This window comes from Melanerpes formicivorus, unplaced genomic scaffold (genome assembly GCF_026170545.1).
Source record: "Melanerpes formicivorus ecotype bairdi unplaced genomic scaffold, bMelFor1.0.p_v2 SCAF_63, whole genome shotgun sequence".
NCBI classification, from domain to species: Eukaryota; Metazoa; Chordata; class Aves; order Piciformes; family Picidae; genus Melanerpes; species Melanerpes formicivorus.
Genome location: NW_027142415.1, coordinates 4,042,104 through 4,055,159, shown reverse-complemented (window position 1 = coordinate 4,055,159; position 13,056 = coordinate 4,042,104). Strand labels below are relative to the sequence as shown.

Below are 13,056 nucleotides of genomic sequence, written 5' to 3'. Positions count from 1 at the left end.
TGGAGACATCCAAGATCAGACTTGATGTTACCCTGGGCAGCCTGATCTAGTTGGAGGTGTCCCTGCCGACTGCAGGGGGGGTGGACAAGATGACCTTTGAGGGTCCCTTCCAAACCAGTGCAGTCTGAGAATCTGTAATTCTGGATCATAGTATCAATCAGGGTTGGAAGGGACCACAAGGATCAGCTAGTTCCAACCCCCCTGCCATGAGCAGGGACACCCCACACTAGATCAGGCTGCCCAGAGCCTCATCCAGCCTGGTCTTAAACACCTTCAGGGACGGGGCCTCGACCACCCCCCTGGACAACCCATTCCAGGGCTTCACCACTCTCATGGGGAAGAACTTCCTCCTCACCTCCAGCCTGAATCTCCCCACCTCCAGCTTCATTCCATTCCCCCTAGTCCTATCACTACCTGAGAGCCTGAGCAGTCCCTCCCCAGCCTTCCTGTAGGCCACTTCAGATACTGGAAGGCCACAATTAGGTCACCTCGGAGCCTTCTCTTCTCCAGACTGAACAGCCCCAACTCCTTCAGTCTGTCCTCATAGGAGAGGTGCTCCAGCCCTCTGATCATCCTCGTGGCCCTTCTCTGGACACCTTCCAGCACCTCCAGATCCCTCTTGTAATAGGGGCTCCGGAACTGGACACAGTACTCCAGGTGGGGTCTCAGCAGGGCTGAGTAGAGGGGGAGGATCTAGATCTAAATCCAGTTGTTATCTCTGAACCTCTCTCAAAGGGGTACAAACTATCACTGCATACTCTTCTTGTGCTCAATGTATAGACTACACCTCTATTGCTCACTATCTACACTTCTCCAGTGCTTGAAGCAATAGAGACATTTTTCCTCTACCTGCAGTGTATGAATTCCAGTTTCCTGACAATAGCTCTGCAGAGACCTTATTTAAATGTGCACAACCACACTGTGAGTCAGGTTCTGTGAATGACATTATTCAGCAGCCTTTTTCCTGTCATTATTATTAGTTTAAAATCAGTCAGGTCGTTCCAGTGATTGTTCCTTGGCTGCCATCATCTTCTCTTTGCTATTAAATCTGACCCACAACACAACTGAAGGACTTACTCTTGCAAGACCACACAACTTCACTGGTTCTCCACTGCTCTCATAGCACATAGCAGTGTACAGCACTGGTTAGGCAGTTTAATTGCATGGCAAACATCATTCTCCCTGATTATGACTTTGATTCCTTCCTCCCACAGTAATAAGTTAATAGCTGCCATCTGCCTATTAAAATACTTTGAGCAGAAGATAATCTTCTGTTCCTGGCATAATTGCCCCTCTAACTCTGCCATGTACATGTATTTGACTCGTCTCTAAGGGAAAGCTGGCTGTGTTTAAACACAACTCTCTCTGTGCACTTTTTCATGAGAATTTGGTGTGTACCAAAACCAGCAGAGAAAGAACATCATGTATTTGAGGCCTAAGCACATGGGCTCTGCATCATCCCCTCAAAAACCTGCCAGCATTTCCTAGACTGACCTCTGTGTGAGCTGCTCAATGGAGTTAAGATCATGTTCATTTAAGTGTGGAACACTGAGGGATGAGATAAGCACCTAAAATACCTGAGCCAACATCAGCATGACAACTTATTACTAACTCCACCTAAACAAGGAAAATAATTATGCCAAGGAAACTATGCAGAAGTATTTAATAACTTTATGATGGTTATGAGCAGCCTCTTGGGGCAACCACAAACCTGCACCACCTTAGTTCTAGCCAGGTGGCAAGGCGATTTCCTGGTGAGGAAAGGGGTTAAAAGAGAGCACCTGAGCAAACAGGTGAGAATAGAATAGAAATAGGAATAGAGAAATAGAAATAGAGAAATAGAAATAGAAATAGAAATAGAAATAGAAATAGAAATAGAAATAGAAATAGAAATAGAAATAGAAATAGAAATAGAAATAGAAATAGAAATAGAAATAGAAATAGAAATAGAAATAGAAATGACCAGACCAGGTTGGAAGAGGCCTTCGAGATCATCAAGTCCAACCTATCACCCAACACCATCTAATCAACTAAACCATGGCACCAAGCACCCCATCCAGTCTCTTCCTAAACACTTCCAGTGATGGTGACTCCACCACCTCCCTGGGCAGCACATTCCAATGGCCAATCTCTCTTTCTGGGAAGAACTTCTTCCTAACATCCAGCCTAAACCTCCCCTGGCACAGCTTGAGACTGTGTCCTCTTGTTCTGGTGCTGCTTGCCTGGGAGAAGAGACCAACCCCCACCTGGCTACAACCTCCCTTCAGGGAGTTGGAGAGAGCAAGAAGGTCTCCCCTGAGCCTTCTCTTCTCCAGACTAGGCAACCCCAGCTCCCTCAGCCTCTCCTCACAGGGCTGTGCTCCAGACCCCACCCCAGCTCTGTTGCCCTTCTCTGGACACCTTCCAGCAACTCAACCTCTTTCCTAAACTGAGGGGCCCAGAACTGGACACAGGACTCAAGGTGTGGCCTAACCAGTGCAGTGTACAGGGGCAGAATGACCTCCTTGCTCCTGCTGGCCACACTGTTCCTGATACAGGTCAGGATGCCATTGGCCTTCTTGGCCACCTGGGCACACTGCTGGCTCATGTTCAGCCTACTATCAACCAGTACCCCCAGGTCCCTTTCTGCCTGGAGCACAGAAAACCCTAACTCTTTACTGAAGAAGCAAACATGGTTAAGTATCAGCTCCCTTCAGCCCCCATTTCTAATTATTTACCAGATACAAACCATTCAGCCTCTGAAACCCACACCATGCATTGCTTTTAATCATGCTTTCCATACTTTACTTATATAGTTTGGAGCCCTCAACATAAGAAGTATGGAGGAGGGCCACAAAAATGATCAGAGGGCTGGAGCACCTCTCTCACAAAGACAGGCTGAGAGAGTTGGGGATGGTCAGCCTGGAGAAGAGAAGGCTCCAGGAAGGCCTTATAGTGGCCTTCCAGTACCTGTAGCTGGTGAGAGACTGTTTATAAGCGCTTGTAGCACTAGGACAAGGTACAAAGGCTTTAAACTGGAGAAAGGCAGACTTAGATTTGACATTAAGAGGACATCCTTTCACAATGAGGGTGGTGGAACATTGGAACAGGTTGCCCAGGGAGGTTGTGGAGGCCCCTTCCCTGAAAACATTCCAGGTCAGGCTCTTTGGAGCAACCTGCTCTAGTTAAAGTTGTCCCTGCTTACAGCAGAGGGATTGGACTAGAGGACCTCTAGAGGTCCCTTCCAACCCACTGCATTCTGTGAATCTAAAATTTAGTAACTTCAGTTATTAGGCAGTTATTAAGTACCACTTTAAAATGTAGAACAGCTACTAAAGAGAGACAAGTTCCATATTTGTGTGGCTAAAGAGGAAGGCTGTTTCAGGAGTAAAAGCAAGAGCTAGACAGAAATCAGACTGTACAAATGGAAAGGAATAGCAGAAAGAGTGGTTCTCAAAAGAGGAAGAAATAGTTTAGGGCAGGATCTGGTCTGGTGGGGCCTGGGAAAGCAAACTACAACTTCACTAAGCAGCAAACAAAAGCAGTCCTTTCAGCAGGAAAGCAGATGCATATAAACTGCACTGCCTGCTACAAAAGCATTTTCATAGAATCACAGAGTTGTCAGGGTTGGAAGGGACCTCAAGGATCAGCCAGTTCCAACCCCACTGCCATGGGCAGGGACATCATCAGGGACAGCAGGTTGCTCACAGCCACATCCAGCCTGGCTGCAAACACCTCCAGTCAGGAGGCTCCCACCACCTCCCTGGGCAACCTGTGCCAGTCTCTCACCACCCTCATGGGCAACAACTTCTTCCTAACATCCAATCTCAATCTATCCACTTCTAGTTTTGTTCCATTCCTCCCAATCCTATCACTCCCTGACACCCTCAAAAGTCCCTCCCCAGCTTTCTTCTACTTTTCACTGGGAAAACCAACACCATATCTATAGGAACTTTAGGCTTTCATGAATATGAAAGCAAGCTTTCAGAGTGTCATTTTTGTATCTCTCTTTGCCAAAGCTCCACTAGAGCCCTAGCTCCTGTGTTGCACTGAATACTAATCTGAGCCTGTTAAAAATACTTTCAGTTCTTACAAAAACATGACAAAAGTCTAATTGTAAGGCTAGGGAAGATGCTTTCCTCTCCAGCAAGACTATGCTCTGGTGTGACCACCACAGCACTGCTGCCACAGTGAAGTAATATCTCCATGTGGCTATTCAATCTGGAGAAGAGAAGCTCCAAGGAGACCTCATTGTGGCCTTCCAGTATCTGAAGGGGGCTACAAGGAAGCTGGGGAGGGATTTGTTAGGGTGTCAGATAATGATAGGACTGGGGGGAATGAAGCAAAACTAGAAATGAGTAGATTGAGATTGGATATTAGGAAGAAGTTGTTCCCCGTGAGGGTGGTGAGAGCCTGGCACAGGTTGCCCAGGGAGGTGGTGGAAGCCTCATCTCTGGAGGCTTTTGCAGCCAGGCTGGATGTGGCTGTGAGCAACCTGCTGTAGAGAGGTGTCCCTGCCCATGGCAGGGGGGTTGGAACTGGATGAACCTTGAGGTCCCTTCCAACCCTGACAATTCTATGTGTTCCTAATCCTCACCTTCCCAACCCTGAGGCTGCCACTCCATCCAGATTCGTATCTGTATTAGTAACCACAAGAGCAGTTAGTGAAGATCAAGATGGAAAGAGAATGCTGACCAAGGTGCCAATGCCCAGTTTGGGCCAGTCTTATCACAGGTAACTCCACACCTTCTCACCAGTGCTTCCCACCAAGGGAGATCTCACACCACCTGATTGTAAGATGACAGGTGCCACTGTGGCAGGGGGAGGGCCGCTGGGCTGTGCTGCAGCTTGCAATGATTGCCTTCTGATTGCAAGCACCAGCCAGATGGCACATGCCCACTCAGGTGCTGCTTCTCTGCTTTGTAACCTCACACACCAGATGCAACTGGTCTGAAAATCACAGATGGAGCAAGTTAGATGCAGAGAGCAGAGGAAAGCAGTGCTGCAGGCCTAGAGGAGGAGTCATCTACCATCCCAAGTAATGAGCAATAGGACCAGAGGAAATGGGCTTAAGTTGTGCCAGGGGAGGTTTAGGTTGGATATTAGGAAAAATGTCTTTACTGAGACAGTGATGGGGCATTGGAACAGGCTGCCCAGGGAGGTGGTGGAGTCACTGTCCCTGGAGGTGTTCATGAGGTGGAGGTGCTCCTCGTAGGGCTTATGCTTGAGGCCTCTCATGAGGCTGGTGAGAGACTTCAAGTACAAGCACTACGAGGAGAGGCTGAGGGAATTGGGATTGTTTAGCCTGGAGAAGAGGAGGCTCAGGGGAGACATTCTTGCTCTACAACTCCCTGAAGGGAGGTTGTAGCCAGGTGGGGGTTGGTCTCTTCTCCTGGGTAACCAGCACCAGAACAAGAGGACACTGTCTCAAGCTGCACCAGGGGAAGTTTAGGCTGGAGGTGAGGAGAAAGTTCTTCCCAGAGAGAGTTGTTAGCCATTGGAATGTGCTGCCCAGGGAGGTGGTGGAGTCACCATGCCTGGAAGTGTTTAAAGAGAGACTGGATGAGGCACTTGGTGCCATGGTTTAGTAGTCATGAGGACTTGGGTGACAGGTTGGACTTGATGATCTTTGAGGTCTTTTCCACCCTTATTGATTCTATTATTCTATGACTTGAGCTTAAAGGTCTTTTCCAACCTTGATTCTGTGATCTGGACTAAGTACAGCTCTCACCACAACAGTTTCAAGGGGCATGCACAGCCACAGCTGTGATAATTCACTACAAGCATGACTGGCAGAGAATGCAGGACACCTGTGAGAAGTCTTGCTAGGACAAGGAGATGCCTCAGAAACCATTAGCAGTGCAAGAAGCTGATTGAGCTGCCTGGGTAGGTAAAAGGGCAGAAAGCTTTATCAGGGAGAGGATCAAGACAGGATACAACAGAGAAAGGAGGAGGTGCAATTACAGCTGGATACAAAAAGAAGAAGAAGAAAAAAAGGAGAATTGTTGCAAAAGGAGAGACACCTACAAAGAGCAAAGTTCTAGTGTTAAAAGTCACCTGGGATTCTCAGATCAGACAGATGAAGACATCATTACAGCATGTTCAGTTTCAAACTAGAAAGCAGGACTACAGTAGTGAGTTACTCTGGACCTGGAGCAGAATGAGTATGATAAGAGGCAAATCCATACTTCTGGTTTTCCTGCCTTTCAGAAACATTGTCCCAAACTTACCACTTTCAAATGACTGACAGCCACAGGATGGAAAACAAATAGGCTCTGAGAGAGTTTTTAACATCCAGTATAGCTGCTGTGTTCCGGGGATTAGCCAGGTCTGGGACCATCAAGGGAAAAAAGTGACCAAAGATAAACACACCCAAGGGGCCTTAAAGAACAACTGATGTAAAGAACAATTGATGATTCTTATTATACCTATGCATTTATTTACATGGAGCATATGATTACCTCTTTAGAACACAATGTTACCACCAGTGGCTATTTGTTTCTGGTAGATTGTTTCATCTCGGTAGCATGAATGCTGCAAGAGATATTCACAGTATCACAGTATCACTAGGGTTGGAAAAGACCTCGAGGATCATCAAGTCCAACCTATCAACACAGACCTCATGACTAGACCATGGCACCAAGTGCCACGTCCAATCTCCTCTTGAACACCACCAGGGACAGTGACTCCACCACCTCCCTGGGCAGCACATTCCTATGACGAATGACTCGCTTGGTGAAGAACTTCCTCCTCACCTCGAGTCTAAACCTCCCCTGGCGCAGCTTGAGACTGTCCCCCCTTGTTCTGGTGCTGGTTGCCTGGGAGAAGAGACCAACCCCTTCCTGGCTACAGCCACCTTTCAGGTAGTTGTAGAGGGCAATGAGGTCACCCCTGAGCCTCCTCTTCTCCAGGTTAAACAACCCCAGCTCCCTCAGCCTCTCCTCACAGGGCTGTGCTCAAGGCCTCTCCCCAGCCTTGTTGCCCTTCTCTGGACACCTTCAAGCGTTTTGATGTCCTTAAACTGAGGAGCCCAGAACTGGACACAGGACTCAAGGTGTAGCCTAACCAAAGCAGAGTACAGGGCACAATGACTTCCCTGCTCCTGCTGGCCACACTATTCCTAATGCAGGCCAGGATGCCATTGGCCTTGGCCACCTGGGCACACTGCTGGCTCATATTCAGGCAGCTGTCGATCAGCACCCCCAGGTCCCTCTTTGTTTGGGAGCTCTCAGCCACTCTGACCCCAGCCTGTAGCTCTGCATGGGGTTGCTGTGGCCAAAGTGCAGCACCTGGCACTTGGACTTGTTGAATGCCATCCCATTGGACTCTGCCCATCTGTCCAGTCAGTCGAGGTCCCTCTGCAGACCTTAAGCACAATAGTGACTCTGTTTCAGTGCATGAACCTTCCCTACTGCTCTGAGATAAACATCAGTGCATTTCACTTTCACAGTCTTTGGGGTGTAGACAAACCTTCTGCTGTGCCTCCAACCACACAGAGTCTCCTCATGTTAGCTCTGAGCTCTTTGCAGTACCTTGATAGTCACAGGTAACAAACCTTTCTCTTTTTCCCCCTCTGTCTATAGCTGCATTAAGATTTCTAAGGTTATGTAAAAATGCTGACAAAAGTTATTTTCCTGAAGACAGCATGAGTGTATTTCTGGGACATCAAATTCATCTACTCTGGCATAGGCTCCCTTCAGGATGCTATAAAATGGCACAAACCAGGGGAGGTTCAGGCTGGGTGTTAGGAAGAAGTTCTTCCCAGAAAGAGAGATTGGCCATTGGGATGTGCTGCCCAGGGAGGTGGTGGAGTCACCATCACTGGAGGTGTTGAAGAAGAGACTGGATGGGGCTCTTGCTGCCATGGTTTAGTTGATTAGATGGCGTTGGGTGATAGGTTGAACTCGATGATCTCGAAGGTGTTTACCAACCTGATCTGGTCTATTCTATTCTATTCTATTCTATTCTATTCTATTCTATTCTATTCTATTCTATTCTTTCTAAACTACTAGCTAAATTATGTAGAAAAGTCCTTTTGAAGAAAACATTTCAAGTGTTAAATGTGAGAAATGTGGCAGTGCTTTCAGACCTAGAGCTCCTACTTTGTCTTCTCAATTGGAATGCAATCTCCAGGCAGACCAGGCTGCAACAAACCATTCAGGATTTGTTTCTCTGTAGGTTCCTTAAAAGCAGCTCATAAATTCATTAAGGTGTATACAGGTTTCTCCTGCTGCTTAAGCAGATACCTGAAGTGGTTTGGTTTTGTTTCCCTTTTCTCCAAGCAAATTGCTACTGTTTTGCAAGTAATCTCCTAGAACTAGGAGGTTGCTATGCTAGAAGGTTGTCCTGTGCTCTGCAAATTGCATAGTGGGCTTGCAGAATTCAGATTTCTGGCCAAGGCTTAAATAAGCCTAAATGAATTCAACCGAATTAGACACATACAGGTTACATTCTCTTAGCCAGCAAGGCTCCTTCACTGCAGGAGCACGCACAGAATGAAGTCTTAAGGGAAAGAGGGATATTTTGGAATAGAGGTTTGCTGGCATGCAAACATCTACCACACAAATCTGAGCTTGTGCATCAAAGAAAGATTGTTTCAAGTAACATGAAGCTGTTCTGAGAAACTGTGGAAATAAGACACACAGGTGGGAAATAGAAGACTAAAAGTGACTTAAGGGCTTTTCAAGGCTAAACTCAAGTTCTGTGTTTGTCTTTCTACCAAATAAGACTACCAAAAAAAGGCTCCTGAGCTCTTGCATTGCATGCAGAAAAAGCCAAGGACTTAACAACCTCTAATGAGATAAAATTAAATATCACATTAGTTTTATATTCCCTCACTTGCCAACAAATATTCACAGAATCACCCAGGCTGAAAGAGACCTCAAAGATCATCAGGTCCAGCCTGTCACCACAGACCTCATGACTAAACCATGGCACCAAGTGCCACGTCCCATCCCCTCTTGAACACCGAAAGGCCAGCAGCAAGGACAGAGTTGCTGACCAAAACAAATGTTAGCAAAACATTTGGCTTGAATTGTTTAGGTGTACTCAGAACACATTTACTCATCTTACTAATCAGGGAAGGTAAAAAAAAAGAATCCCATGCACATATCCCACCACCTGGCTAGTTAGAACCAGACACAGTTTTCCATCAGCTCTGCAAAACAAGAAATTATCAAATCTTTTACCATATGAAGCTCCTGTCTCAGGAGCAGGAGCTCCCACCACAGTATCTGCATAGATGTATTCTGAAAATTAGCTGAAGGGAGAGTGAGTGTTCATCGATAATCTTAACACTGACTTTTAAAACCCCTGGGGGGAGGGCTGAGCACAGACCTGTTTTGCCCATGTGCTTCAGCCGTGTAGCAACACCATCCCCCACACTTCTGCTAGATAGGCTTTCTTCTGACAAGCATCAGAAACTCAAATTTCCCACTGTGTTCTTCTGTGTCTGCCATCAGCATTTGCCTCTTTTATGTGCATTCGTTTAGGACAGTCGTTAACTCTTTTTGCTGGTTAATTTCAAGGAGCATACGCCTCCCCTTTACTCCGTCTCCCAGTTTTGCAGATGATATGAAAACGGTTTCTAAACACTCTGCTTCTGCAGAACTATCCGAAGCTCCTGGTCAGAACTGTCCACCTATGGACGTTGTGGCCAAGCCATAAGGTTCTTCGGTAGAGAAGCAAGGCCATATAGGTAAGATCTGCACATGTTGACCCAAAACATCATCTAAACCTCGCTTGAAAAGTTTCTTCTCCTCCTTAGATGCCAATTAACTTTACCCAGAGAGATACGGACAGCGAGCTTAACCACAAGTGCTGCAACAGAAAATGTTCGCTTCCAAGTAACTACAGCTGCGCTTGCAGAACCGGCAGGACCCTCCAGACAACCTTACGAGCCCCAAACCCTCCCCGAAATTAACGCGAAGTTGTAACGCAGCTACCCGACCGTGCGACATTGAAACCTGGAGAAGGAGGAAACGGCAGTCACCATCCCAAGCGAACGGTAAAAGAAGGAAAGCCAAAGGGAGCTCGGGTCGGGATGGAGGACTTGGGCATCACGGCGGGAAAGCTGTGGAGCCGGGCAGAGCCGCGCTCCCCCGCGCAGCCCGGGGCCGCCACCGCTGCCGGGGTGCCAGGGAGTCTCCCACGGCTCCCTCACGCCGCGCTCCCCGCACGGGTCCCTCCCTGCCGAGCTGGGCGGTGCCCCGGGCTGCGGCTCGCGGCCAGGTTCTCGCCACCGAGGGTCCCTTCCACGGCTGACCCCCCTCGAGCTCGGCCCTTCCCCAGCGTCGGAAGGGAAGGAACAGGACTCCCCGCGCCGGCCCGGAGGGCTGTGTCCCGAGGAGACTCACCCTGCGCCTGCGGCTCCATGGCGGGGGGTGCTCCGCCGCCGCGCCGCGCGGTCCCGGTGCTGTGGCGGTGCTGCCGGTCGGCTCCAAGCTGCCGCTGCCGCCGCTCTCCGCCCACGGGCCGCGAGCACCGCGCGGGGCGCACCACGCCACCTGCTGGCCGGGTGCCGCCTGCGCCGCTCACCGCCACCGCCCCTCGCCTCCCAGGCGGGGCTGGGACGGGTGAGGGGCGCCGGCGGGCGGCCGGTGGGGTGATGGCCCCTGGGGTCGCGGGATGAGTATTAAGAAGAGCCCTTCGGACTGCAGAGCTTCCCGGCTTACTGCGGTTCTGCCCTCGGGGAGAATTCCAGCGTGGTGGGGACTGGAAGGGACCTCCGCAGATCCAGTCCTTCCTGCTAGAGCATGGTCTCCTAGATCAAGTTATACAGGAACGTGCTCAGGTGGGCTTTGAAAGTCTCCAGAGGAGACTCCACAAACTCTCTGGGCAGCCTGCTCCACTGATCCTGCACCCTCACATGAAAGAAGTTTCTTCTTCAGTTCGAGTGAAACCTCCTGCGTTCTAATTTGTGCCTGTCCTGTGTTCTAATTTGTGCCTGTTGCCCCTTATCCTGTCCTGCACACCGCTGACAAGAGCCCAGCCCCATCCTCTTGACTCCCACTCTTTACACATTGATAAGCATTGGTAAGATCTCTCCATCTGCTCTTCTCCAGGCTAAACAGCCGCAGGTCTCTCAGCCTCTCCTCACCTCTCCTCATCAGGGAGAGATGCTCCAGTCCCCTCATTATCTTTGTGGCCACACACCTTAATGCACCTCAGAATATCACTGACCTTCTTGGATCCAAGGGCACATCAGAATCACAAAATTATTTGTGTTGGAATGGATCTTCAAAGTCCATCTAGTCCAACCCCCTTGCAATGAGCAGGGACATAGAATCACAGAATCATTTTGGCTGGAAAAAACATTCAAGATCATCAAGTCCAACCACTCTCTAAGTCTGCCAAGCCTGTTGCTAAACTATGTCCCTCAGCACCACATCTCTGCCTCTTTGAAGCACCTCCAGGGATGGGGATTCAACCATTTCCCTGGGCAGCCTATGCCAGTGTTTGAGAACCCTATGCTGCAATTTATCCTTCTAAACACATCATCCAGCCAGAAGAATCACAGGACCACAGAATCACCAAGGTTGGAAGAGACCTCTAAGATCACCAAGTCCAACCTGTCACCACAGACCTCATGACTAGACCATGGCACCAAGTGCCACGTCCATTTGCCTCTTGAACCCCTCCAGGGATGGGGACTCCACCACCTCCCTGGGCAGCCAGAGCAAAGTGTCACATTTACTTATTTCTCAACTTGGCTTTTCTAACAAATCAGGAAGCTAAGGCCAGGGCAGCTTTAATCTGCATACATCTGCTGGTGTGTTGGTTTAACATGCACACGCTGGTGGGTTTGAATTGGAATCGCTGTAGAATATGAATTACCATTAGTTGTTCTTTTTTTTCTAGGCCAGCCTCTCTTCACTGTGGTTTGACATCTCCCTGGGCTGGAATTTACCACTTAGAAGAGCAGAATAGAGGTTGTCAGAAGAATGGATTCCTGCACTCTTATCATTTCAAACAAAGAGACATCCCACCGTGACAAGAGCTGAGCTCTGAAATGCCATCGACTCCTGCGTGTGTGTGGGGGGGGGGGAAAAGCCAACCAACAACACACAAATTCAGGTCCAGCAAGAGATGCATGAAGCAGCTGAGAAATTTCTCTCCCAGCATCATTGGTATAATAGATATTAGTGTCTCTGTCTGCATAATTAGAACATGCACTTTCCTGCAAATACAGGCAAGGGTTTTCTAACTCAGCCCAAGCAGCTCCTACAAAGCGTAATGAAAACTGAGCACTCAATTTACTTGCAGGGCTGCGACAACAATAACACTGTTTATGGAGAAGCATAATTAAACATCTTACAGAGGCATGTGCTGCTCCAATTACTGAACAACAGAAAGTGGTACCAAAGGTAGTGTGTATGGGAGAGGGAGAGGGAGAGGGAGAGGGAGAGGGAGAGGGAGAGGGGGAGAGGGAGAGAGAGGGAGAGGGAGAGGGAGAGGGAGAGGGAGAGGGAGAGGGAGAGGGAGAGGGAGAGGGGGGGAGAGGGAGAGAGTAAAGGAGAGGGAGGGGGGAGAGGGAGAGAATAAAGGAGAGGGAGGGAGAAGAGGGAGAGGGGAAGAGGGGGAGGAGGGGAAGAGGGGGAGGAGAGGGAGAGGGGAAGAGGGGGAGGAGAGGGAGAGGGGAAGAGGGAGAGGGGAAGAGGGAGAGGGGAAGAGGGAGAGGGGAAGAGGGAGGGGAAGAGGGAGGGGGAAAAGGGAGAGGGAGAGGGAGAGGGAGAGGGAGAGGGAGAGGGAGAGGGGAGAGGGAGAGGGAGAGGGAGAGGGAGAGGGAGAGGGAGAGGGAGAGGGAGAGGGAGGGGGAGAGGGAGGGGGGAGGGGGGGAGAGAAAGAGGGAGAGGGAGAGGGGAAGGGGAGGAGGGGAAGAGGGAGAAGGGAAAAAGGGAGAGGGGGAGAGGAGAGGGAGGAGGGAGAGGGAGAGGGAGAGGAGGGGGAGAGAAAGAGGGAGAGAGAGGGGGAAGGGGAGGAGGGGAAGAGGGAGAATGGAAGAGGGACAGGGGAAAAGGGAGAGGGGGGAGAGGGAGCAGGAGAAGGGGAGAGGGAGCAGGAGAAGGGGAGAGGGAG

General features: G+C 49.5%; 1 protein-coding gene across 4 annotated transcripts in view; it reads right to left on the bottom strand.

Moving 5' to 3' along the window:
* Positions 1-10,416, bottom strand: part of TPD52L1 (TPD52 like 1) — a 61,588-nt gene extending 51,172 nt beyond the window's left edge. For all 4 annotated transcript variants that reach the window (XR_010990305.1, XM_068162345.1, XM_068162346.1 and 1 more), the window contains exon 1: positions 10,335-10,416. Coding sequence is in view for 3 of the 4 variants with exons in the window: in XM_068162345.1 (XP_068018446.1) it covers positions 10,335-10,353 (19 nt within the window). In the remaining variant the exon portion in view is untranslated. The remainder of the gene's footprint in view (positions 1-10,334) is intronic.
* Between the last annotated feature and the right edge of the window lie 2,640 nt (positions 10,417-13,056).